This window comes from Octopus sinensis, linkage group LG25, assembly GCF_006345805.1.
Source record: "Octopus sinensis linkage group LG25, ASM634580v1, whole genome shotgun sequence".
NCBI classification, from domain to species: domain Eukaryota; kingdom Metazoa; phylum Mollusca; class Cephalopoda; order Octopoda; family Octopodidae; genus Octopus; species Octopus sinensis.
In genome coordinates this window covers 24,688,748-24,713,316 of record NC_043021.1, presented here as the reverse complement: position 1 = coordinate 24,713,316, position 24,569 = coordinate 24,688,748, and the positions used below count along the sequence as shown (strand labels likewise).

General features: G+C 39.8%; 1 protein-coding gene across 2 annotated transcripts in view; it reads left to right on the top strand.

Moving 5' to 3' along the window:
• Positions 1-24,569, top strand: part of LOC115224314 (lissencephaly-1 homolog) — a 115,513-nt gene that overhangs the window by 89,682 nt on the left and 1,262 nt on the right. For both annotated transcript variants that reach the window (XM_029795159.2, XM_029795160.2), the window contains exons 5-12: positions 914-1,120; positions 3,258-3,354; positions 3,944-4,015; positions 7,878-7,980; positions 9,593-9,689; positions 9,775-9,906; positions 13,189-13,290; positions 21,170-21,326. In XM_029795159.2, the coding sequence (XP_029651019.1) occupies positions 914-1,120; positions 3,258-3,354; positions 3,944-4,015; positions 7,878-7,980; positions 9,593-9,689; positions 9,775-9,906; positions 13,189-13,290; positions 21,170-21,326 (967 nt within the window). The remainder of the gene's footprint in view (positions 1-913; positions 1,121-3,257; positions 3,355-3,943; positions 4,016-7,877; positions 7,981-9,592; positions 9,690-9,774; positions 9,907-13,188; positions 13,291-21,169; positions 21,327-24,569) is intronic.

Genomic DNA, 24,569 nt, shown 5'->3' with positions numbered 1-24,569 from the left:
ATCATATACATACATATATATATATATATATATATAATATATATATATATATATAATATATATATATATATATATATATATATATATATATATATATATATATATATATATACCGGAGTAAACGCATAATGTGAAACAAGGTGGAAAAGAGTACTCAAATACAGTGGTAGAGTAATATGCTTTATTTAAAGCAGCAGAAAATTCAACAAAATCTGTTACTCTGAGTTTCTCGTTGCCGTTCATCAGACAGTTTTTGCTAGAATGGAACCGATATATCAATTCAATCTAGATTGAATGATATATCGGTTCCATTCTAGCAAAAACTGTCTGATGAACGGCAACGAGAAACTCAGAGTAACAGATTTTGTTGAATTTTCTGCTGCTTAAATAAAGTATATATATATATATATATATATATATATAAGGCGAGCTGGATGAAATGCTTAATGGTATTTCACTTTTGTTTATATTTAGGCGCAGGAGTGGCTGTGTGGTAAGTAGCTTGCTTACCAACCACATATGGTTCCAGGTTCAGTCCCATTGTGTGGCACCTTGGACAAGTGTCCTCTACTGTAGCCTCGGGCCGACCAAAGCCTTGCGAGTGGATTTTGTAGACGGAAACTGAAAGAAGCTCGTCGTATATATGTATGTATATATATATGCGTGTGTGTGTTTGTATCTGTGTTTGTTCCCCCCCCCACATCGCTTGTTTGGCAAAAGAGACCAATAGAGTAAGTACTAGGCTTACAAAGAATAAGTCCTGGGGTCAATTTCCTTGATTAAAGGTGGTGCTCCAGCATGGCTGCAGTCAAATGGCTGAAACAAGTAAAAGAGTATATGTGTGTGTGTGTGAGTGTGTGCATGCGTGGCAGTCCTGCCGTTGCTTTCATATCCTGTATTGTTGTTGTTTTAGGTGATGGACCTTGAATCAAAATTAGTTGAAGCGGAGAAAGAGGTGAATGCCGGAGCCCCGACTCGTGGCAACAGAAGTCCTACAGAATGGATCCCTAGACCCCCAGAAAGATATGAATTAAAAGGCCACAGAAGCCCAATTACCAAAGTCTTATTTCATCCACTATACAGTTTACTTGTGTCTGCAAGTGAAGACGCCACCATTAAGGTAAGAGGATCTGATGTTCTGCTGTGAATCCGTCAGACTGTCTGTCTGTCCGTTTGAGGTTCTTGGACTCTGCAAGAGTTTGGGAAAAGTAAAATCTTCATTTTTATTCCTGTTCTTCCCAAGAGTAAAACCATCACCATCATGTTTGTAGCCTTAGGAATTAAAAAAAAAATTTTGTCTGTCTACTCTAACCCTGGGCCAGCAAATGTTTTGTGAACTTGGTTGATGGAAACTGTGTGGAAGTCTGTCGTGGTGTGTGTGTGCGTTTGGGCCCCCCCCCACCTAGCAGTTGGTATTGGTTTATGTCCCCATAACTTAGTGGTACAACAAAAGTCAGAATAAATACCAAATTAAGTATTGGGACTAGTAGTGGTAGTGGTGGTGGTGGGGAGGGCAATCTGTTTGACTTAAAACTTTTCAAGGCAGTGCTCCAGCATGGCCACAATTCAATGACTGAAACAAAAGTTAAAAGTCCCTTAATTGTGTTTGTTTGGTCACTCACCTTGGCAGTTGTTCTCTTCTGTAAAGTCAGGCTAGAAGAAGAGGAGGAGGAAAGCAGCTGACAGATTTTGTAATAATTGTGAGATCTAATTGTTGGTGATGTCCAAAGGAAATAATAATAATCTAAGGTAAATGCAAAGCCCTTCCCTGTGTGGTTTTGTAATCTGTGAATTGGCTGATTAAAGGATGCGGTAGAGATGTAATTGTGTGTACAGGTTTGTATTAGCTACTGGGAACATGTTGTCTGATTCAACCTGTTGCACGGACAGGTTGGCAGGGACTAAAATACCCAGTGAGGAGGAGGAGGAGGAGGGTCACTACTGCAGCCAGTGGAACAAGAAGAACATCTGTCAGAATAACAGACGAATCTAATGTAGGGTCAGTGACTCCCTAGCAAATTGCACAGAAACAGGGAAATACTTTCAATGGTGAATGTGACATGTGACCCCCTGGGAGTGATGGACCCTAGGTGTTTTGTTAGAGCATCTACTTAAAGAGAATAATACTCTGATGTAAAATCTGAAGATTGGTCTGCTTCTGGTCATCCCAGCCAAAACTGGATCAATGAGAGGAAGGTATTCTATCTGAAACGGGAATGTTGTTCAGTGCATGTTTCGCTCTCTCTAATCAATTTGAAACCCTTCAGGAACATGTTGGTAAACCTTCTGAGGATGACAGTCATGTAGCAAAATTGGGAGCTTGTTCAGCTGGATGAATAAAATTGTCAACCTGCACAGAGTTGCTTCTTTTCTATGGCAATGGAAATTCAGCAGCACTTCATGACTTTACTGCCCTTCACAGAGAAAGCATTGCTCTCAAGTTAATCAGAAAGCACTTAGAAAAAGTGTTTAAGCAAAACCCGCATAATTCTGGAACTTGATAGTAACCTTGTGGCTAGTTGTGTTCCTCTGTGAGTTCCCATGGCAACATTTTAGAAATTTATGATTTCTCATGAAGTGACTGAATTCAGACACCCCACCATATACAGTGGAACTTTAATTTATGAATTTAATTTGTTCCCAAAGACCATTCATCACCTGAAATGTTCAGCTTTGGAACAATGGATTGCTAATTTTATATAAGTGTAAGTTGCAGGTATGGCTGTGTGGTTAAGACGCTTTCTTTCTGAACCAGAGACAAGTTTTTACACAGAAGATTGGTTCAGTCCTACTGTGTGGCACATTCGACGAGTATCGTTTACTGTAGTCCCAGGTTGACCAAAGCTTTGTGAGTAGATTTGGTAGATGGAAACTCCGTGCGTGTATGCACCCCTTTGTCTCCACATGACATACTGATTGTAAATAAACATCACCATCATACAAGGGATGTCATTCATTTCCAATCTTCTGTGTAAAAACTTGTCTGGCCATTTACCTTGCTTGGAAATAGGACAAGGTTGGTGACAGGTCCTAGAAAAATTTGCCTCAACAAATTCTGCCTGACCTCTGCAAGCAGGGAAAGCTGAATATCAAATGATGATCCCCTGAAAATAAGGAAGATATCAAGTCCAGTGTCCTGAACTGACCAATCAATTAAACGGACTTCAGAAATATTATTTTTTTTTTTACTACCTGTGAGTAATCTGCTCAATGGAATGTTAATTATTTACTGAAGTGTTTTGTTTTTGTTTTTCCAGGTGTGGGATTTCGAGACTGGGGATTATGAAAGATCATTAAAAGGACATACAGACTCTGTTCAGGATATCGCTTTTGATCACACTGGAAAACTGCTGGGTTAGTACTTCCCATTCTTTAATTAATATATTGGTGTGTGTGAGTGAGAGAGAAGGATTGATGTTTTGTCTTCACTTTAAAACAACATAATAAGCAGATGTGAAATTGTATCTCATTTTAATGCAACAGTCTTGTGTGTGAAACCTTTCACTTCTCTGCACTCATGTACAACACATGTCTATGTTTGTGTGAAATTTTACACATTTCGAATATAAAACAGGTTTTTTTTTTGTTTTTTTAACTCATTACTTCAACACAACTCAAATTCACATGTGAAAGTTTTCAATCTAATTAAATAAGAGAAAGTATTTTGCTTCACAAGCCACTTTGTTTATTCCCGACTTAAGATTTATGTCTTGGTTTAAACACAGATTTCTGAATCTTGTTTCAACACAACTTGTTTTCAGTGTTGTTTAAATGTGGTTCATTTTGAGCCATGTTTTTGTTGTTCAGTAAAGCTTCAGTAAAAAGTATCTATTGTATATTTCCATGTCAGGTAAGTTTGTTTTGCTGGTGTGAAGATGATATTATGACAATTATTAAACTTCTTTATTCTTGAAAACCTTAATCTTTTTCTTGAATATTTCAGCCTCCTGTTCAGCTGATATGTCTATAAAACTCTGGGATTTCAATGGTTATGATTGTATCAGAACTATGCACGGTAAGTTGTCTCTCTTATTCCTTTTCCACTTTTTGTATTTTATCTCTCTCTCCTCTGATGCCAGACCTGGTAGAAATAGCAGCCAAATCTCCCTCAAATTGCACCTGTTTGGTCCTAGATACTTTGTCTGATTTTTAGTTTGTCTGCCAGTAATTTCTTTACAGACATTGAAGTTGAACAGCAGTTTTTGCTTTCTTGAATGATTTATCACGCACACACACACACACACTCTGCTTTGTTCGCTTTTTACTTCTGTACGCAAGAGATTGTTCAGCACCCTTATAACTTTAGTTTTTCTTGCTGGTAGCAGTTGAACGAGTCTGTTTACACACAGTGCCATTCCTTTTCCTTAGATGCCTGTTCATCTATGAGTGTTCTGATGTTTGCTGTTTCTCCTATCTTCTTCCTTGGTCTTTCTCCTCCATGGAACATATTCATATTCTACTGTGAGCCTGTAACTTCCCCTCACAATAAGAGTCACCCATTCATATGGACATAACCATGTCAAATGTCTTTGATGCCATCTGCCTCATCTCCTTCCATTCATCCTGCTTTAGCTTCATTCTTGTAAACTGATGTTGTACAAGCAACACACCCAACGCTGAAATGGAGAACTTCCTTTAATTTTTTACTTCACTTGTTTATATTTGGGTTAGGTTTGGCCATGTGGTTAAGAAGTTTGCTTCCTAATCTCATGGTTTCAGGTTCAGTTTCACTGCAAGGTACCTTTGGCAAGTGTCTTCTGGCTGGACTGATCAAACCTTGTGAGTGGATTTGGTGTATGGAAACTCTGTGTGCATGTTATCATCATCATCATCGTTTAACGTCCGTTCTCCATGCTAGCATGGGTTGGATGGTTCGACCGGGGTTCTGGGAAGCCAGAAGGCTGCACCAGGCTCCAGTCTAATCTGGCAATGTTTCTACAGCTTGATGCCCTTCCTAACGCCAACCACTCCGTGAGTGTAGTGGGTGCTTTTTACGTGCCACCTGCACAGGTGCCAGGCGAGGCTGGCAATGGCCACGGTCAGATTGGTGTATTTTATGTGCCACCGGCACGGAAGCCAGTCGAGGCGGTGCTGGCATCGGCCACGAGTCGGATAGTGCTTTTTATGTACCACCAGACCAGGGATCCTGGCTGGTTCAATTCGATTTCGATTTCGATTTCCCCAACATGTCTTCACAAGCAAAGGGGGTTGGCATGGGTGCCTGTCGTACGGTCGCATTGGAGTATTTTACGTGCCACGGCCACGAGTCGGATAGTGCTTTTACGTACCACCAGACCAGGGATCCTGGCTGGTTCAATTCGATTTCGATTTCGCTTGCCCCAACATGTCTTCACAAGCAAAGGGGGTTGGCATGGGTGCCTGTCATACGGTCGCATTGGAGTATTTTACGTGCCACGGCCACGAGTCGGATAGTGCTTTTTACGTACCACCAGGCCAGGGATCCTGGCTGGTTCAATTCGGTTTCGCTTGCCCCAACATGTCTTCGCAAGCATGGGGGGTTGGCATGGGTGTCTGTCGTCGGATGAGGTTCTATATCGACTTCGCTTGCCTCAACAGGTCTTTGTGTCCAAGGGAGGAAAGGCATTCATAAGTGGGCTGGGCTCACTTGTCCTGCCTGGTCTTCTCACGTACAGAATATTTCCAAAGGTCTCGGTCGCTGGTCATTTCCTCAGTGAGGCCTAAAGTTCGAAGGTCGTGCTTCACCACCTCGTCCCAGGTTTTCCTGGGTCTACCTCTTCCACGGGTTCCCTCAACTGCTAGGGATTGGCACTTTCTCACACACCTATCTTCATCCATTCTCGCCACATGACCATACCAGCGCAATCGTCTCTCTTGCACACCACAACTGATGCTTCTTAGGTACAACATTTCTCTCAAGGTGCTAACGCTCTGTCGAGTATGTACACTGACATTACACATCCATCGGAGCATACTGGCTTCATTCCTCACGAGCTTACGCATGTCCTCAGCAGTCACGGCCCATGTTTCGCTGCCATGTAGCATGGCTGTTCGTACACACGCATCATACAGTCTGCCTTTTACTCTGAGCGAGAGGCGTTTAGTCACCAGCAGAGGTAAGAGCTCCCTAAACTTTGCCCAGGCTGTTCTTATTCTAGCAGTTACACTTTCAGCGCACCCACCCCCACTACTGACTTGGTCACCTAGATAACGGAAGCTATCAACTACTTCTAGTTTTTCCCCCTGGAAAGTGACGGAAGTTGTTTTCTGCAGATTTTCGGAGGTTAATGCTCCCGAGCATCTGCCACATACAAAAACTATCTTCCCAGTTAGCCTACCTTTGACATTGCTGCACCTCTTATGTGTCCATAGCTTACACTGGGTACATCTTATAGAGTTTCTACCTACACCTTTTCTACAGATCGAGCAGGGCCATCTTCCTGAAGATATTGTGGATTGTCTACCTTCCTACTTATTAGTACTTTGGTTTTAGCTAGGTTGACTCTAAGGCCCCTTGATTCTAAACCCTCCTTCCACACCTGGAACTTCTCCTCCAGTTCTGATAGTGACTCAGCAATAAGAGCAAGGTCGTCAGCGTAGAGGAGCTCCCAGGGACAGCCTGTCTTGAATTCCTCCGTAATTGCCTGGAGTACTATGATAAATAGGAGGGGCTGAGTACTGAACCCTGGTGGACCCCAACCTCTACTTTGAATTCTTCTGTGTACATGTTGCCAACCCTAACCTTACTTACGGCATCTCTGTACATGGCTTGCACAGTCCTCACCAGCCATTCATCTATCCCTAGTTTCCTCATTGACCACCAGATAAGGGATCGGGGGACCCTATCAAAAGCTTTCTCCATGTCAACGAAAGCCAGGTACAGGGGCTTATCTTTGGCTAGGTATTTCTCCTGCAGCTGCCTTACCAGGAATATAGCATCAGTGGTACTTTTCCCTGGCACGAACCCAAACTGCATCTCATCTAAACTAACTCTCTCTCTAATTAGTTGGGCTATGACCCTCTCCGTAACCTTCATTACTTGATCCAACAGCTTGATACCTCTGTAATTATTTGTATCTAGGGCATCACCTTTACCTTTGTAGCAGTTGACTAGTATGCTGCTGCACCAGTCATTGGGTATGACTCCTTCGTGTATCACCTGGTTGACTATACGGGTGACTAGGTTATAGCCGACACTGCCAGATATTTTCAGCATCTCTGCAGTAATTCCTGATGGGCCTGGGGCTTTCCCTGTCTTCATGCTTCTAATTGCCTTAGCTACCACGGAACTATCAACTCGGATAGCTGGTCCCTCTGTAGGGTCAACATTCGGCAGACTCTCTTTATCCCATTCATTTTCCTCATTAGCAACCTTTCATAGTGGCGTCTCCAAGCTTCTCTCTTTGCATCCTCATTTAGCGCAAGTGAACCATCCTCCATGCGAACACATTTCTCTCCTACCACATCACGATTCTCTCTCACACACTGTCTTGCAACACGAAATACCTCAAGTCTTTCATCCTCACGGCACAGGACATTGGCAAATTTTCTCTTATCTGCTTCCCCTCTGGTATATATATGTATGTATGTATGTTTATTTTTGTATGTTTGTGTCTCCGTGGGATATTGTGTGATAATCGTAAATGATAGTCCCTGTCATACAAGCAGTGTCATTCATTTCCAGTCTTGTGTGAAAGCATGTCTGGCTATGAGGAAATGTTACCTTGCTTGGAAACAGGTGGAGATTGGCAACAGGAAAGACACTGCCTCAATGAATTCCTCTCCAACACTTGAAAGCATGGAAAAGTGGACATTAAAAGGACGAAAGTGATGATGTGTGACCGTTAAGAAACTTGTTTTGCCCTCTCGATTGCTACTCTTTACTGTCTTCCTTGCAGGACACGACCATAATGTTTCGAGCGTAACATTTATGCCTAGTGGAGACCACATTGTCACATCATCACGTGACAAAACTATAAAAATGTGGGAAATTTCTACGGGGTAAGTACAGTTGCTATTAGGATTGCTCCCTCTCTCATTGATTTGGTATTGATAGGCATTAAGTAGATCAAGGGCTGCACTTTAGGAATTTCATTTTAAGGATAACTGGGGAAACTATAAAAAACCTTTAAAATAATTTCGATTCCAAAAATATTTTCACCCTTCTTTATTCATGCACATATCTAAATTTACACACACAAATGTATTTTTAATTAAACAAGATTAATAAATATATTTTCACATAGTCTTTAACCCAAATGTCTATTTCACTTGGAGATAAATCTCATGAAACTGATTCAAAGGTAAAAAAAACTTCATCACTGCCTTTGCTGAGAATCCATTCAAACTTTTGTTTGCTATATCAATCACTCTTATCTATTTAGTGGGAACTTTAAAAGTGATTTGGAATGGTATTTTAAGACAAAATTAAAATGACATTAAGATGTGATGATCATCGATTAAATAGAAATGGAATTGTAAAAGTCTTAAGTGAAATTATTTGAACTAAAAAAAGCAACAAGACGTCTGTTAAAGGGAAGTGACTGTTGAGGAAATCCCGTCAGCTCAGCTGCAACAGACTAAGATCTCAAAGTATGTAAAACGTCTTCAATTAAAGCAGACTTGAATAGGCTAGCTATGTTGATCAGGTTCAGTAATACCAAAACGTACCCATTCTGCTGTGAAGATGAAAATTTCTCTTAGTTTTGTGAAATTTTTAATTTGAAATTATCTCCCCTTCTCTATAAGATTTGCTTATTAGATTTAAAAAAAAAAAATTATGAGGGAAATTTTAATTACTTGAGGATTTTGTCATTTATTACATCACTCTCATTTCCCTCTCAGCATTTAAGGCTCTTAAATAGTATGTTAAAGAATCATGCAGTTCTAACTGTTGATTACGAACCCATTTTACACGGTTGTGACGTCCAGTTTAAAGCAATCTAAATTTTTAAAAATCTCCCATCAAAATTTCATGTTAATTCATGTTCCAAACATTTCGAACTTAAAATGAAGGAAGTGTATTTCATCAGTAATCTGGTAAGAACTGAGGATATCCTGTTTAAAATTTTGGTTTGAAAGTAGGAGTGGAGATTTTCATTTTAAATTATATGCCTGATGAAGAATTATAGAAGGAGCTCCTAGTTTGATGTATTAGGCTGTTGCTTCTGTTCGTGAAATCACTATTTTCCCAGGAAAGACTTAAAATGGAGATGAAAAACTAGACAATATTACAGAAACCCGATCTGCTCTGGCCCTTTTCTCTCATACTTTACTGTTCTCATCGTCTTAGCATAAAAGGCCTGCTCCACTCAAGGTTCATAGTCATGCAAGCTGTGTTATGACTTCACTAATACTGGTGGAACGATAAGATATGTGCTGTAATGCGATTGGCATTAGGAAGGGCATTGAGCCGTAGAAACCCTGCCAAAGCAGACACTGGAGCATGATGCAGTCCTTAGACCCATCAGATTCTATCAGACTGTCCAACCTGTACCGGCATGGAACGTAGACATTAAATGTGATGATGATGATGATGGTTATGTGTGTGTGTGTGTGCTTTCAGTATTCTCTGTTTGTCTTTCTTTGAATGGTTATATTTTCTTCTCTTCAGATATTGTGTGAAAACTTTTTGTGGCCATCGGGAGTGGGTTAGGATGGTGCGGGTTTGTGCCGATGGTTCCTTGTTGGCTAGCTGTTCAAATGATCAGGTAATGATGATTAAACATTTTTTTATTGCTTTGACTCTAGTTTCAATATTTATTTATTTATTTAATTATTTCCTTTTATTTTTAGACTGTGAGAGTGTGGGTTGCTGCCACTGCAGAATGCAAAGCAGAGCTGCGTGAACATGAACACGTTGTGGAGTGTATTGCCTGGGCTCCTGACGGTTCCCACTCTAGCATCAATGAAGCTCTTGGCAACACCGTAAGTATGCTCCTCTTTGCTATTGATGCTTCCTTGGATACTATTTCTTTGAGGATTTTGGTTGCAGCCAAGAATAGATTAGAACTGGGTATTTAAAAATAAATTTATTTGTAAGATCAGAGAGAAAGTTGACTGTGGTGAGTTGGTGTGACTTGAGTCAAACACACCATTTTATTTAAAGGGATCTCTTTGACCCATCAAAAGGCCTCTTACATAACCATTTCATTTGTTAGATACAGCAGGTAAATCTCTCTGAAATAACACTGTAATCATTTTTAAAAGGCAGTCAAGATGAGAAGTAGGGTTGGTGCCTATGATCTTTACAAAAACGCAGGTTAGTAAAATGAATGCTGCCGGTGCTTTGAGCAAACACCTGTAAAATAAATGCAAATATGCAAAAGACTGAACTGCCAGGTAGTCATCTTATATAGCCAAAGGTCAGTCAGTTCTGACCTGTGAACAGAACTAATCAGTGGCATTGCAGGACGAACATGTTGGAAAAATCTGGACGCTAAATCATATGATGAGGATATTTCTATTGAAATAATTCCATTAATGTTGAAAATAATTAAGTGTAGCTGTGTGGTATGAAGTTTACTTTCCAACCACATTGTTCCAGGTTCTGTCCTGTTGCATGGCACCTTGGGCAGATGTCTTCTGTTATAACCTTGGGCCAATCAAAGCCTTGTGAGTAGGTTTGGTTGACAGAAACTCAAAGAAGCCTTTGTGTGTGTGTGTGGATGCGTGCGTGCGTGCACGTGTGTGTGTGTGTGTGTATATATATATATATATATATATATATCTATATATATATAGCACCCACTACACCCACTACATATATATATATGTAGCACCCACTACACTCACGGAGTGGTTGGCGTTAGGAGGGCATCCAGCTGTAGAAACATTGCCAAATTAGACTGGAGCCTGGTGCAGCCTTCTGGCTTCCCAGAACCCGGTCGAACCGTCCAACCCATGCTAGCATGGAGAACGGACGTTAAACGACGATGATGATATATATCTGTTCCCCATGCCATTTGGCAACCAGTGTTAGCTTGTCAGTGGCCTCACGACTTAGTAGTTCGTCAAAAAGAAACCAATAGAATAAGTATCAGACTTTAAAAAAAAAGCACACACTGGTGTTGATTTGTTTGACTAAAATTCCTCAAGGTGGTGCTCCAGCATGGCTGCAGTCTGATCTCTGAAAGAACTAAAAGATAGATTATTAACCCTTTTGTTACCATATTTCTGTTGAATGACCCCTTCTTTATAACAATTAATTTTGAAAATACTAAAGAATTTAAGCAGGTAATTGAAACATTAATTAATATCAAATTTTGATGGGAAATTTAAATGTAGATCCCTTTATATAAGAATCACAGGCAGTCTTGGGTAGGTTGATATCAAAAGGGTTAAGCCATTGTTTGGAACATAAATGAAGATGGCATTTTGATGGAAAGGTCCCTTTAGCACAGAACCAGGGGTGGTGTCAAGTGGGTTGGTATCATCATCATTTAGCGTCCACTTTCCATGCTAGCTTGGGTTGGACGGTTCAACTGGGGTCTGTGAAGCCAGAAGGCTGCATCAGGCCCAGTCTGATCTGGCAGTGTTTCTACGGCTGGATGCCCTTCCTAACGCCAACCACTCCGTGAGTGTAGTGGGTGCTTTTTACGTGCCAGATGGAGCTGGCAAACGTCCATGAACGGATGGTGCTTTTACGTGCCACTGACACGGGGGCCAGGCGAGGCTGGCAACGGCCACAAACGGATGGTGCTACGTGCCACCGGTACGGGGGCCAGGCGAGGCTGGCAACGGACACGAATGGATGGTGCTTTTACGTGCCACTGGCATGGAGGCCAGTTGGGGCAGCGCTGGCAACGGCCACGATCGGATGGTTTGCTTACTTGTCACCGGCACTAATAGTATAAGTAATAGAAGAAGTTCAATGAAGAACCCAAACTAGCTCACCTGTTGTGTCATCTGCTGTGGTTGGTTCTCTCGACAATATTTCTCCATTACATGTTGGTCACTTTGTGTCAGAATAAAGAAACCATTGTACAAGTCATTGCTGCATATATTTGGATGCATGGCTGAATGGTAAAGGAGCTTGCTCTGCAACCACATAGTTTTGAGTTCAATTGCACTGTGTGCCGTCTTGAGCCAAGGGTCTTTTACTATAGCCCCAAATCAAACAATGCTTTCTGAATGGATTTCGGTGTGTGTGTGTGTGTCTTTATCCCCTACCACTGTATGACAACTGGTACTCATTTGTTTATATTCCCATAACTTAGCTGTTCAGCAGTAGAGACCAACTGTATAAGTATCAACCTAAGAAAAATAAAAAAAAAAAAGGAAAGTATTATAGGTTGTTCTTTTCTTCTAAACCCTTTAGTGGGGTGCTCCAGCATGGCTGCAGTCCAGGTGACCAAAACAAGTAAATAGTAAAAAATAACTTTTAAAAGATTTCAGCATTTTAAATTCCTTCTTTCCTTGTTACTGGTTTAATAAAATATCAATTGAGGCATATATGGAATGTCTTTTGATGCATACAAATAGACCTTTGACAATTTTTGGCTACGTATCTGCTAGAAGTGCACTCACATTACTGTGGTTAGTGTTGTGTGCTATGGCAAATTCTTAATCTCTGTTGCTTCACAACCCTCCTTAGTTCACTGACCTCCATTTTAGGCTGTTATCACTTCTTAGATTATTTTGTGAACCAAAAAGCGAGCTTCTACCAGGCAACTCAGTGTGCTAGAAATAGCAGGCATAGTTATGTGGTTAAGATAACTATGGATCCGTGGAACAAGCTGCCAGACGAGATGGTGAAGATGCCGATGACCGCTTTGTTCAAAGTCTCCCTTGACCTCAAGTGGCCTGAACTCTTTACATGAACACCACCCTGTACATAACTCCATGTCCCCCTACATGGCCTTGCTTTTTGCTTTTTGAGCCAAAAAATTAACTAACTAACTAACTAAGAAGCTTACTTCAAACAATGTGGTCTTGAGTTCATTCCCACTGTGTAGTGCCTTGGGCTAGTATCTCCCTTAAGTCACATAAACAGGACACATTGGATGATGCAGACCTAAACAAACTAGAAGACAAGATGGGATGATCATGATTTGAACACTCATCTCCATAACTCAATGATCAGAGCTGATCGCAGTTTGAATACCGTTCGTCATTGCTTGTCTTTTCTTGTCTGCTCTTTTTTTCCCAGTAAAACTGTAATATTTTTGTGTTTCCATTTGACTATTGTTCTTTTTTTTTTTTTTTTAGCTAAAGAAGGGAACAAGAAGTGGTCCCTTCTTACTTTCGGGATCTCGAGACAAAACAATCAAAATGTGGGATGTTGGAACTGGTCTCTGTCTCTTCACATTGGTGAGTTTTTTTGACTTTTAAAAAATTTTTTAGTTAGTTCTGCTTCAACAAATTAATTTTGTGTCGAACTCTTTTTTTTTTTTCTTTTTAAATATTTTGTAGAATTGAATCAGGTCAGATCTTTAGATATCTTTCTACTGATTTAATGATGGAACAAAATGCCAACTAATGCTGCATTGATAACATGCAGAGTTACCATTGAAATATGTGTTGAAAAGTTAGTTCTAGCTTGACTAAGCTTTAAGGACTACTAGTTACTGTTCTATTTACTGACTGTTGTTCTTGTATCTAAGAGCTATCATTCTTATAGGGCTATATAGGACATTTTATATTCATTGTTGATGATGTGCAATGACACAGAAATGTATGTATATCCTACAACTTGATGACATCAGTTGTTGCCCTTTCAATTTTTAAACTCTGAAGTGAATTTTTCCCTCAAGAATATTTCTCTGTGAAATGTCTTCCCATGTCCAAATCTAGCATGAACACTTTAAATATGATTGTACACTCACATATATTCTCTTAAATGCTGCTTCATGCAACACCAGTTAATCAAAATATGTAATATAGACATGTTACAGAATGCAAAGTTAGTGAAAAGTTATTATAAGGTTTTATGCCGGTTATTTTGTTGAGTTTTCCCATCATTACATTGAAAGGAATAACTGATGAGGGAAGGTTTTAAACAGTCTCCAACCATCACATAACCTGGCTAACATCATCAAAAACCTTTCTCATCAGCAAGATTTTTCACCAAGTTTATTTGGGTTAGGATTCTATGATGGCAGTTTAAAATGAATTTTTAATAAAATTCCACCTTATGGTTTGCATGGCAAGTGCTATTAAGATCCTGGTACCTTTTTCATTGTTAGTCTTGGTTTGACCATTGTTCAATAATAAAGGAAAAAAAAAAAGATATGTACTGCATATAGAATATGTTGGGTGTCATCAAGATTCACAATTTTAAAATATTGAAGTCAAAAGAAAAAGAACTGATCGACTATCTTTGAAATATGGATTTTTTTTTTCATTTCTGAAAGCTAAGGGACTGGATAGAGGTATTGTATATCTTGCTGATATCTCCTGAAATAACAGCTCTGGATACTGAAATCTCTGCCAAATCCTTTTCCTACTCAGCTGTCTTGAAATGAGCTAGATATCCTTAAAAGACAATAGTTCATTCTGGAACACCTTTGATCACAGTTGTGCTCGATTCAGGTCTGATCTAGTGTTGAATGATGACGACGACAACAACATAGGACTTGCAGATAAATCCATTTAGAAGTTGCCTATGCTCAAACCCAAATTTCTTTACATCACTGGCCCTGTAGACATTGCCACAGAACTGAATATAAATGGTAATGAAGAGATAAAACAACTCCCAGCTTTGTGTGGATAATTTGGAACAGAGCATCACCATTTACCATCGGGGTCTGTGTGCTAATAGAAATTATGTATCACTCTAATCCTTAAGCCCTTTTCCGAATTCTCCCTCTTAAATTTCAAAGCAGTCCTCTTGGCACACGGTAAATGGCAGCACTATATAATCACTGGTACAGCTCATACTCTCTTGCCATTACATTAAGCAGGATTACATAAACCTCTGTGTTGGATCCTGGACATAAGGCAGTGGATCCTGGAATATAGCATTGGATTTCTTTTGTCTCTAAATGCTCCTACTTAACGTCGTAGGATTATTTCTGTAGTCCTCTCATTCAGTGAGCACAAATTGGTTCCGACTTGAAACTCAAGGGAGATAACTGTTTCTTACACACTTTGAAAATTATTTTGAGTCACCTTTTGCTGTCAATTTTTTTTCCCCTGCAGCCAGGTAGAAGTAGGTTCACCTTTTATTATACAATGAATGTTCTTCACAATATTGAACTCACTCTTGTAATTTACATATGGAGAAAACAGAAATGCCTTGAATTCAGTTTCTCCCTCATTGATGACATAAAAACTAATTTGAAACTGTTGCCACAAGCAAACTGATTGGACAGGAACCATACAGCACTTGCCATTTAGTTACATTGACTTCCTAAGAGAATGCTTGCCACTCCATCATCTCACGTTCAGGACTTCAAATTTTGTTTCGACTGATATGTCAATTAGTTGTAGCAGTCTAAGCTAGCAATGGATACAAGACTTGTGTCCTGTCATTGGGCCTGTTGCTTGCTCAGGATATTTTCGTTTTACATTAAAATCTCAAAAGTTAATTTAGTCTTCATAGCAAGAACATTTTAGTTGACAACAATTTAGGCTCCATACTAATATAGTGCTGATGTAATAAGAAGGCATTTCAGAATCTTGGACTTAGTTTTAAATGAAAAACTTTCATATCTTGCCACATGGTGAATGGGTTTATATTTGTTCCACCACTTTTATTCTTTTTGTTTTTCATCACCTGAAGGAAATGTTACCAAATGAGATGCAGCCACTTCTAAAAGATTTTGAGGAAGTTGTTTATCTTTGGAAGAAGGCATCATAAAAGCTATGGCAGACATTTCATCTTCCTGTATGTAATGTGCATCCATTACAACTAGTACGAGAGATTGGATATGGAAATAATTGTTTTGAAATACTTTGTTGTTAGGTTGCTTATGTTTATTCTGTGTTGGATGCTATGTGTAAAGAACAGCAATGTCCCCATTTATGCCAAAGGATATTAAAAGCATTATTTTCTCAAGATTTTTTTCAAGTGTTGATCTGTACATATTGTCATTTTGCTTCAATGTATTGGATATAATCTTGGATACAAATGAACTTCACATCAAAGTGAACATTACTGCTAAAAGATATTACATTTGAAAAGTTTAACAGAAATTTAAGTGAATCTGTTTTTCTACAAATATTTTCCAACCAATCTGTCTTTAGATGTATTTTGACTGTTTTTGATCATTTGCTCTGCCAAGCAACAGATTCTCAATGGTGCTACTGCCAAATCTCTCCAAATATTGCACCCTGAACATCAAAATAACCCACAATCAACTGGAATCGATTGTTTTGTTGGTAATTAAACGAGATAGCAATATCCTGTTATTACATCCTTGTTTCTCATCAGGTTTCAATTTATGTTTTTGTATTTGTTTTTTTAAAGATTTTAATTTATTTTTGGGTATGTACATCCACCTCATATTTTTCTATGCTGGCATGGGTTGGACAGGTCTGCCCCAGCACAATGTTTCACAACTTGTTGCAGTTCTTTGCTATCTTTGTGAGGTTCTCAGTAGCCTGGCATCAATTTAACTCACTTTCTCATGCTTTTCATCTTTCATTGACATCCATGTTTGTACCAGTGCAGTCTTTTCTCTCGCATATCTTGGCTAACCCTTCTAATCCCCATTTTCTTTTCTCTCAGTTCACCTTTTTTTGCTCTATCCCAAACGGACACGTTCAACTGATTTCTTTCCAGTCTCCATACATTGTCCCCACATTCAGTGCCCATATCTCATGAACATACAATGTCACCCTTTATACACAATGTACAGTCTGTTCGTCCCCTATCTAAGAAGTTGGACTCTGCAAGACAGTGTATCCATGAAACGTTCAGCTTTAATCCCAAAGACAAGATACAAACCCTGCAAATCACTCAGAAGGCAACACATTCAAGAGGTGGGATGAAATGCAGTTCATTCTGCAAAATAGTTGGTGATGAGAAGAGCATAAAAATAGCATTCATAATAGATTAGGTGGTTTTCTCTGTGCGTGTGTGTCAGATGAAGGACTGACAAATGAGGAAATGATGTGAGGTCTTTCTACAACTATGTCAGTATAAGAAATGGATGTAGAATGTATGTGTGATAATCACTGTAAAGTATTAAATTTTTGGCTCAGATTCCCTACGAAAACCAGTGTAGTCATGCTTTTAGGGACAGCATATTTATAAATAGGAAACAATTTGATTCTTTTCCTTTATAAATGTCATCTTGGGCCTAAGAAATAAATCTGTTTTATGCAGAGAAAATCCCTGCTATTTATGGGAGTCTTCTTACTGGTATGACAGGTTTTAAGGGGGTGGAAGATACAATAATAACTTTGCCTCCTTGAAAAGATGGGGGTTTGTTTATTAAATTAGAAATGCTTACTTTTCTTAATGTCAGTATGGATTGTGTGTGTGTGTGTGTGTGTGAGAGAGAGAATGAGAAAGCCTATGTAGGTGATTGGTGAAGAAATTCACCTGACAGCTATGAGCTATTGGGTTTAATTCCACTGCTGCAGAGTATCAGAGGTGGGTGTCTTTAACCCTAGTTTCACAGTGACAAGCCTTAACTCTTTAGCATTTAAATAGGCCGTGTCCAGCCAAAACATTCTGTTTTCTGTTCAAACTGGCCAGATCTGGCATCTTACACCTACCCTACAATGTCATTCTGCAATCTTATCATTGAAATTTCAAAGCTATAAGATAATGTGTAATTAATTCAAAACAGTGTAAATAAATAAGCCTTACATTCGACAGTAATCTGAATGTTAAAGGGTTAAGAGTGTATGGAAACCCTTTACATGGGAGAGGGAGGGCTGTATCTGAAGTTTAAAGGGTCAACTGTGTCATATTGTGCCTGCAAATTACTATATCTGAGGTATACTCGGCTATCTGTTTATACTGTAGTTCATATAATAGGCAATAAAGTTGTTAAATCCCCCCCCCCAAAAAAAAAACCATGGTGGGGGTGTGGGGTTGGGTAGGGAATTCTTTGAACTGTTTTGTTGATCATAAAAAGAAAAGGTAGATTGGACAGAGGAGAAACTGAAAGCTCCTACCTGTTGACCTGCAAGTTGAAAATCCTGCTGGAGAAAGTTTGTCATGACTCACTCTTCATCCTTGCATTATTCATGTGGTTCATTATTTATTCATTAACACTCACTCGTTTGGGAACATTCAGCTGTGAACTGGTTTACTCTGTATTTTAGGCATTTCAGTTTTACAGCTGACTTAGTTGACAAGTGAAGTCAGAAGTGAGAGATCTGCACCAGTTAACACACCAACCGAGAGCACTCGGTGAACTTGGTCTGTTTTGGTGAATTAATAAACAAGCTGCTGCTGTTCAGATCAATCTCAGTCAGGCTGACAAATTGATTCCAGCCATGACTATCCTGTCTTTTTATCCTTTCATTTACTGTCAAGGACAGCTAATAGGTGCAGGCATAGCTGTGTGGTTAAGAAGGTTGTTTCTCAACCACATGGTTTCAGGTTCAGTCTCACTTCATAGCACCTTGGGCAAGTGTCTTCTACAACCCCAGGCTGTGTGTGTGTGTGTGTGCTTTTGTGTGTCTCCCTGTCAATGTTGTCACCTGATTATTGTGACTGTTCAAAAGCAACGTGATTCATTTCCAATATTCTGCTAAAAACATGTTTGGCCATGGAGCAAATATTATTTTGCTCCATGGCCAAACACGGTTGGCAAATGGAAGAGCATCTGGCCATAGAAAAACATGGGAAAATGGATGTTAAAAACAGTGACTACATAGTTTGTGTGGCTTTCCCCCTTTTTAAGGAACTTGCAGTGTGATTTGGGGGTGACTTCACTGCTATTTCTAGCAGATTGAGTAACTGTAGGCCGAGTTATTTAACCTTGGGTAGACTTGTGACTAGACATTCCAGCTATGATTACCTCTTATTTTTGGTTATATCTAGGACTGCATTATCCATTATAATTATAAAGTTTTCTTTGAGATACATTGTAAATACTTACAAACACTTCTGTGCTGTATCTATTTTTCATAACAAAATTACTTTGTAGATATTATTTACAAGAAAACCAAGAAAAAGCCATGAGAGACAATGTAGGTGTATGCATGGATATGTCATCAGCATTTAACATCCATTGTCCATGCCTATATGTTTATACAGTCAACTCTCGCTACTATGCCACCCTGCGGCACTGAGCCAAAGTGGCATAGTACCGAGGGTCTGTTATCTAAACACTACATAACCAAAAATTTACTGAACATACAAATAAAAATTCATAGGGTAGGAAGTAAGGCCAATAAGAAGTTCAATGCAGTGGTAAAAAGAAGACATCCAAGTTTATTAAGTTCAGATTGCTTTTAGTTAATCTCGAAGCTCTCAAAAATTGTCGGCTGACGCATCTTCTTTCGGCGGATTTCATTCATTTCGTTGTCTAGCCTATCACACACCTGCATGACGCTGGGTTTTCTGCTGCTCTTCTGCTGCATAAACTTTCGGAAAGTGCTCCATGCTCTCTGGGCATCTGCAAACGAAACGTATTCCTCTTCCACAATTACCTCGTCGTCTTCACTTTCCACCGGCTCTTTGTTATGCATTACCTCCTTTGCTATTTCTTCTAGAGTGAAACATGTCGGACAATACAAGGAGCGGTAACTTGTATCAGATGTTACTAATGATACGAGGGGCCCGACAATAACGTTTTTCGCAGCATCGATAATCTCCTTCTTTTCCTTCAGCGTAAACTCAGTCCGCTTGTGTTTCTGAGCTGACATTGTGTGCTACTTTCTGAACTTTTCCACAAGATTACAAATACGAAATGTACAAAATGTAGGAAAGTTGCGTGCGCTTCAGTTTACAAGTGGCATAGTAGCAAGAGTTGAGGGTGGCATAGTAAAAATTTTTTGTTTATTATTTGGCCGGGACTGCGCAAAACTGGCATAGTAGCGAGAGTGGCATAGTAGCAAGGTGGCATAGTAGCGAGAGTTGACTGTATATATATATATATATATATATATAAATTTGATGACGGGCTTGAGCACCATACGAGCGTGATCATTGACAGAGCAGCTAACCGGCTTCCGTGCCAGTGGCACTCAAAGGGCACCATTCGAGCGTGATCGTTGCCAGCTTCGCCTTACTGACACTTGTGCCCTGTGCTAGTAGGGTGCTAAGAGCACCATTCGAACGGGATCGTTACCAGTATCGCCTTTCTGGCACCTGTGCCATTGGCATGTGTAAAAAATTTGAGCGAGGTCGTTGCCAGTACCGCCTGACTGGCCCCCGTGCCGGTGGCACGTAAAAGCACCCTCTAAACTCTCGGAGTGGTTGGCGTTAGGAAGGTCATCCAGCAGTAGAAACTCTGCTAGATCAAGACTGGAGCCTGGTGCAGCCATCTGGTTCGCCAGCCCACAGTCAAACCGTCCAACCCATGCCAGCATGGAAAGCGGATGTTAAACGATGATGATATATATATATATGAGAGAGAGAGAGGCAGAATTGCACATCACAGTAGTGTCCTTCAAGCAGACACGATATGCTCTTACAGAAAACTGTCCTGAGTTTGGAGTTTCTGGTAGTCTGTTAAATGTTGAGGCACTCTTGACATGCTTGTCCATTTCCCCCAAAGGTGAGGAGATAAGGAAGGGCCAAGATGACAACTTGCAATTTACTGTGCTCAAGCAACCCTCTCCACCACAGTAAACTGGTGTCCTAAAAGCGTTCTGCGTATGCTCGAAATCCATTCTGCTCCATCAGACAGTCTTAACATTTCATTCCCTTAACTCCCTCCAGCTCTCCTCTGTCTCTGGCATTACTCCCTTGGCAACAGAATAAACACATGCTCTTCCTTTCTCCTTTGCACTACTACCACTTAACTGTTGCACTCTTGGACCCTTCTATCCCTTATTCTCCACCCCCACCTACACTCATTGTTCTCACCAAATACCTTTCTACACATTCAAATCTATCTCTCTCTCTCTCTCTCTCTCTTCTGCCATTATTCTCAATCCTCCTCTCATCTCCACCCTTATTTACCCGGACGTATCACTCCTTGCACATCTTCCCCCCCCTCTCTCTCATCTTACTCCCTCTCCACATGGATATCCTTTCCAACATGACCTGAGTCAGTCCCTTGCTGTTTTGGCAAAACCCTGGTATAAACATTCTCTCTTTGAAACTTCTTTTTTGCAGGTTGGCCATGACAACTGGGTACGTGGTTTGGTGTTCCACCCTGGTGGCAAATTCATTCTAAGTGCATCTGATGACAAGACTATCAGAACCTGGGATATCAAGAATAAACGCAACCAGAAGACATTAAATGCCCACCAGCATTTTGTTACATCATTAGGTAAGAACGGTGACGCTTCATTTTCATTCAATAACATTTCAATTTTTTTTCCCTTTCTGTCAGAATACCAAGATGTTTGATTTAATATCTTGGATGAATTGTTGCTGAAAGATTTTTTTGTCTTTTGGCTGCTGACATTAGGTTTGAGACAAGATGTTGATCTCTACATTTTTGATCTCCACTGTTTCAATAATTTTGCTCTCTGATTGTCTTCTGGTGTCTTACTTCTGAATGGGTACCAGCATACCAATCTCGATTCCAAACTATTTCTAAACAAAGGATTCTAACTTTTCACAAAGCCAGATTACACTTAGTCTTCTGCTGTTTATGCATCTAGAAGTAAAAATCTCATAACAGTTGGCAACCATTCAAAGTCTTGTCCTTTCATCAACATAAGATATCCCCTAATGTCTCTCTTATCTGTTGTTTTGATTGCTATGTTCTTTGGCCAGATTTAAGTACCCTGTCCTACACGAACATTTAGCTTGCTTTGAAATAACTTTTTGTTTTTGTATCTAATGGTTTCCACACGTTGGTGTATTGTCATGAGCTATAAAACAGAAGTTCCTTGGTGTAAATAAAATGTTCTAACATCCAACAACCAAACAAAATACATGCACAGACATGTTGCCTGCAAAATGTTTCACTTGCTGGACGGCACATCCCTGCTGACCTCCAGATGAAACATCTTGCTAAGTTGGAAGTAAACTTTGAAATATAAAATTCCATGTTATATCTTTAAATGCAACAAGTACCATCTTTGATTTGCAGGCTCCTTTCCTCTGTCGCTAACAATATCTGTGTGTGTGTGTGTGTGTGTGTGTGTTTGTACTTATGTAAAGTTTAGGCATCAAAACAGTTTCACATTAAACTAAAGGGTTACTGAATGCTTTTCCTGGTAGAGGTTATATCATTTTTGCCTCCCCCCCCCCCCCAACAAAAGGCTGACTGTGATTTAGAAGGCTTCAACCTACACAACACCATCATCAGACAGTCTGCCGATGGTGAACAAGTCGGAACTTTGAAGTTATTGTCAGCCTTTTTGTCTTGTAAAAATCTTCGTACACAAGCACACCGCCTCCATCTGTTTTCTCTCCTTATTTCGTTTTTGGAGCAGAATCTTTGCTGGAAATGTCCAAGACTCCTTCCATTTTTCCTGAACTTCAAACTAATACATTTTGTTTGTTGTTCTCTCTCACCTGTCTTTTATATTTTTTTGTATCATTTTGAACCATATTTTCAACTGGATTAACTATCAATTTATTACAACTGTTAGTTTCAGATAGAGTTAATCCTAATAATCCATTTTAATAGATAAGACAGTTTCACCAACTCTTTACAAAGTAACCGTTGAAATGAAATCAATAGTTAATCCACCAATAGACTCTGCTTTTTTTCTATTGAGTCCACTATTGTTTAACCTTGCTCCATATGTTTATATAAATAAAAAGACAAAAGTTTTTTTTCATTTTTTTATTCTCCTTTCTCCTTTTTCTTTTTCCTTTCATTTTCCTCATTTTTTTTGTCTTTTCTCTTTCATTGTTTTGTGTTGATTGTTTCTTATTGTCCTGCTCACCTTGTTTCATCTCTCTCTCTCTTTTTGGGAGGACAATAGCTTTAAAAGATTTATACATATAATAATCTTCTGTCTGTTTCCTTATTATGTAAGAAATCATTATTGCTGTTAGAGGAAATGATTTTTATATGGTTGAGGCGGTGAGCTGGCAGAACCAGGAGTTGGGCAGAAGACTTTCTGCCATTTCTCCCGGCTCCTTATGTCCTGATTTCAAATGCCAACAAGATTGACTTTACTGTTTGTCAAGCCCTACGGTTAATATAATCAACTTTACCCTTCCCCCTAAAATTGCTGGCCTTATAACTTTGGTTTTACAGTTGACACATGGTGCAATGGTGCCCTTTTGAAGGGTCTACAGCATAGATTTTGTTTCTTTCTCTTGATTACCTTATTCACATTCTGTAACCGTTTTCTTACCATATTCATTTCAAGATAAACTGGATTTGTTCCGATCAATTTTGAAATAAACAAAGAATTTAGTAAAGTAACTTTGCCATTGTAAAGTTGGTGTTTGGAATATAAATTTACACGAACTTTTGATGGGACATGTTTATTTAAATCAGTTGAAAACTGGTCCTTTTTATGAGAGAAAAGAGAGAACCAGAGGTGTTATTGGATCGGTTTGTTTCAAAAGGGTTAAGAAAGAACAAATGTTATGATATTCAGTTTCTTCTCAGCTCTAAATCTCTAACTTTGTCATGATTTGATGTGTGTGTGTGTTGATGTAAGTGATGGTAATAGTGTCTTCTATTTGGAGGTAAAAAGGAATAAAAAGCTGAGCAAACAGGAATGTCAGTCATATATCATCGTCATTTAATGTCCGTTGTCCATGCTGGCATCAGTTGGACGGTCTGACAGAAGCTGGTAAAGTTGGGAAGCTGCTGCACCAGTCTGCAGTCTACAGTTTTACATGACACACTGCACAGGCTCTTTTACATGATGCTGCATGGGTGCTTTTACTTGGCAGCACATGGGGCGATTTTACATGGCTCTGCACAGGCGTTTTTACATGGTGCCACACGTGCTTTTCCATGGCTCTGCACAGGCGTTTTTACATGGTGCCACACGTGCTTTTCCATGGCTCTGCACAGGCGTTTTTACATGGTGCCACACGTGCTTTTCCATGGCTCTGCACAGGCGTTTTTACATGGTGCCACACGTGCTTTTCCATGGCTCTGCACAGGCGTTTTTACATGGTGCCACACGTGCTTTTCCATGGCTCTGCACAGGCGTTTTTACATGGTGCCACACGTGCTTTTCCATGACTCTGCACAGGCGTTTTTACATGGTGCCACACGTGCTTTTCCATGGCTCTGCACAGGCGTTTTTACATGGTGCCACACATGCTTTTCCATGGCTCTGCACAGGCGTTTTTACATGGTGCCACACGTGCTTTTCCATGGCTCTGCACAGGCGTTTTTACATGGTGCCACACGTGCTTTTCCATGACTCTGCACAGGCGTTTTTACATGGTGCCACACGTGCTTTTCCATGGCTCTGCACAGGCGTTTTTACATGGTGCCACACATGCTTTTCCATGGCTCTGCACAGGCGTTTTTACATGGTGCCACACGTGCTTTTCCATGGCTCTGCACAGGCGTTTTTACATGGTGCCACACGTGCTTTTCCATGGCTCTGCACAGGCGTTTTTACATGGTGCCACACGT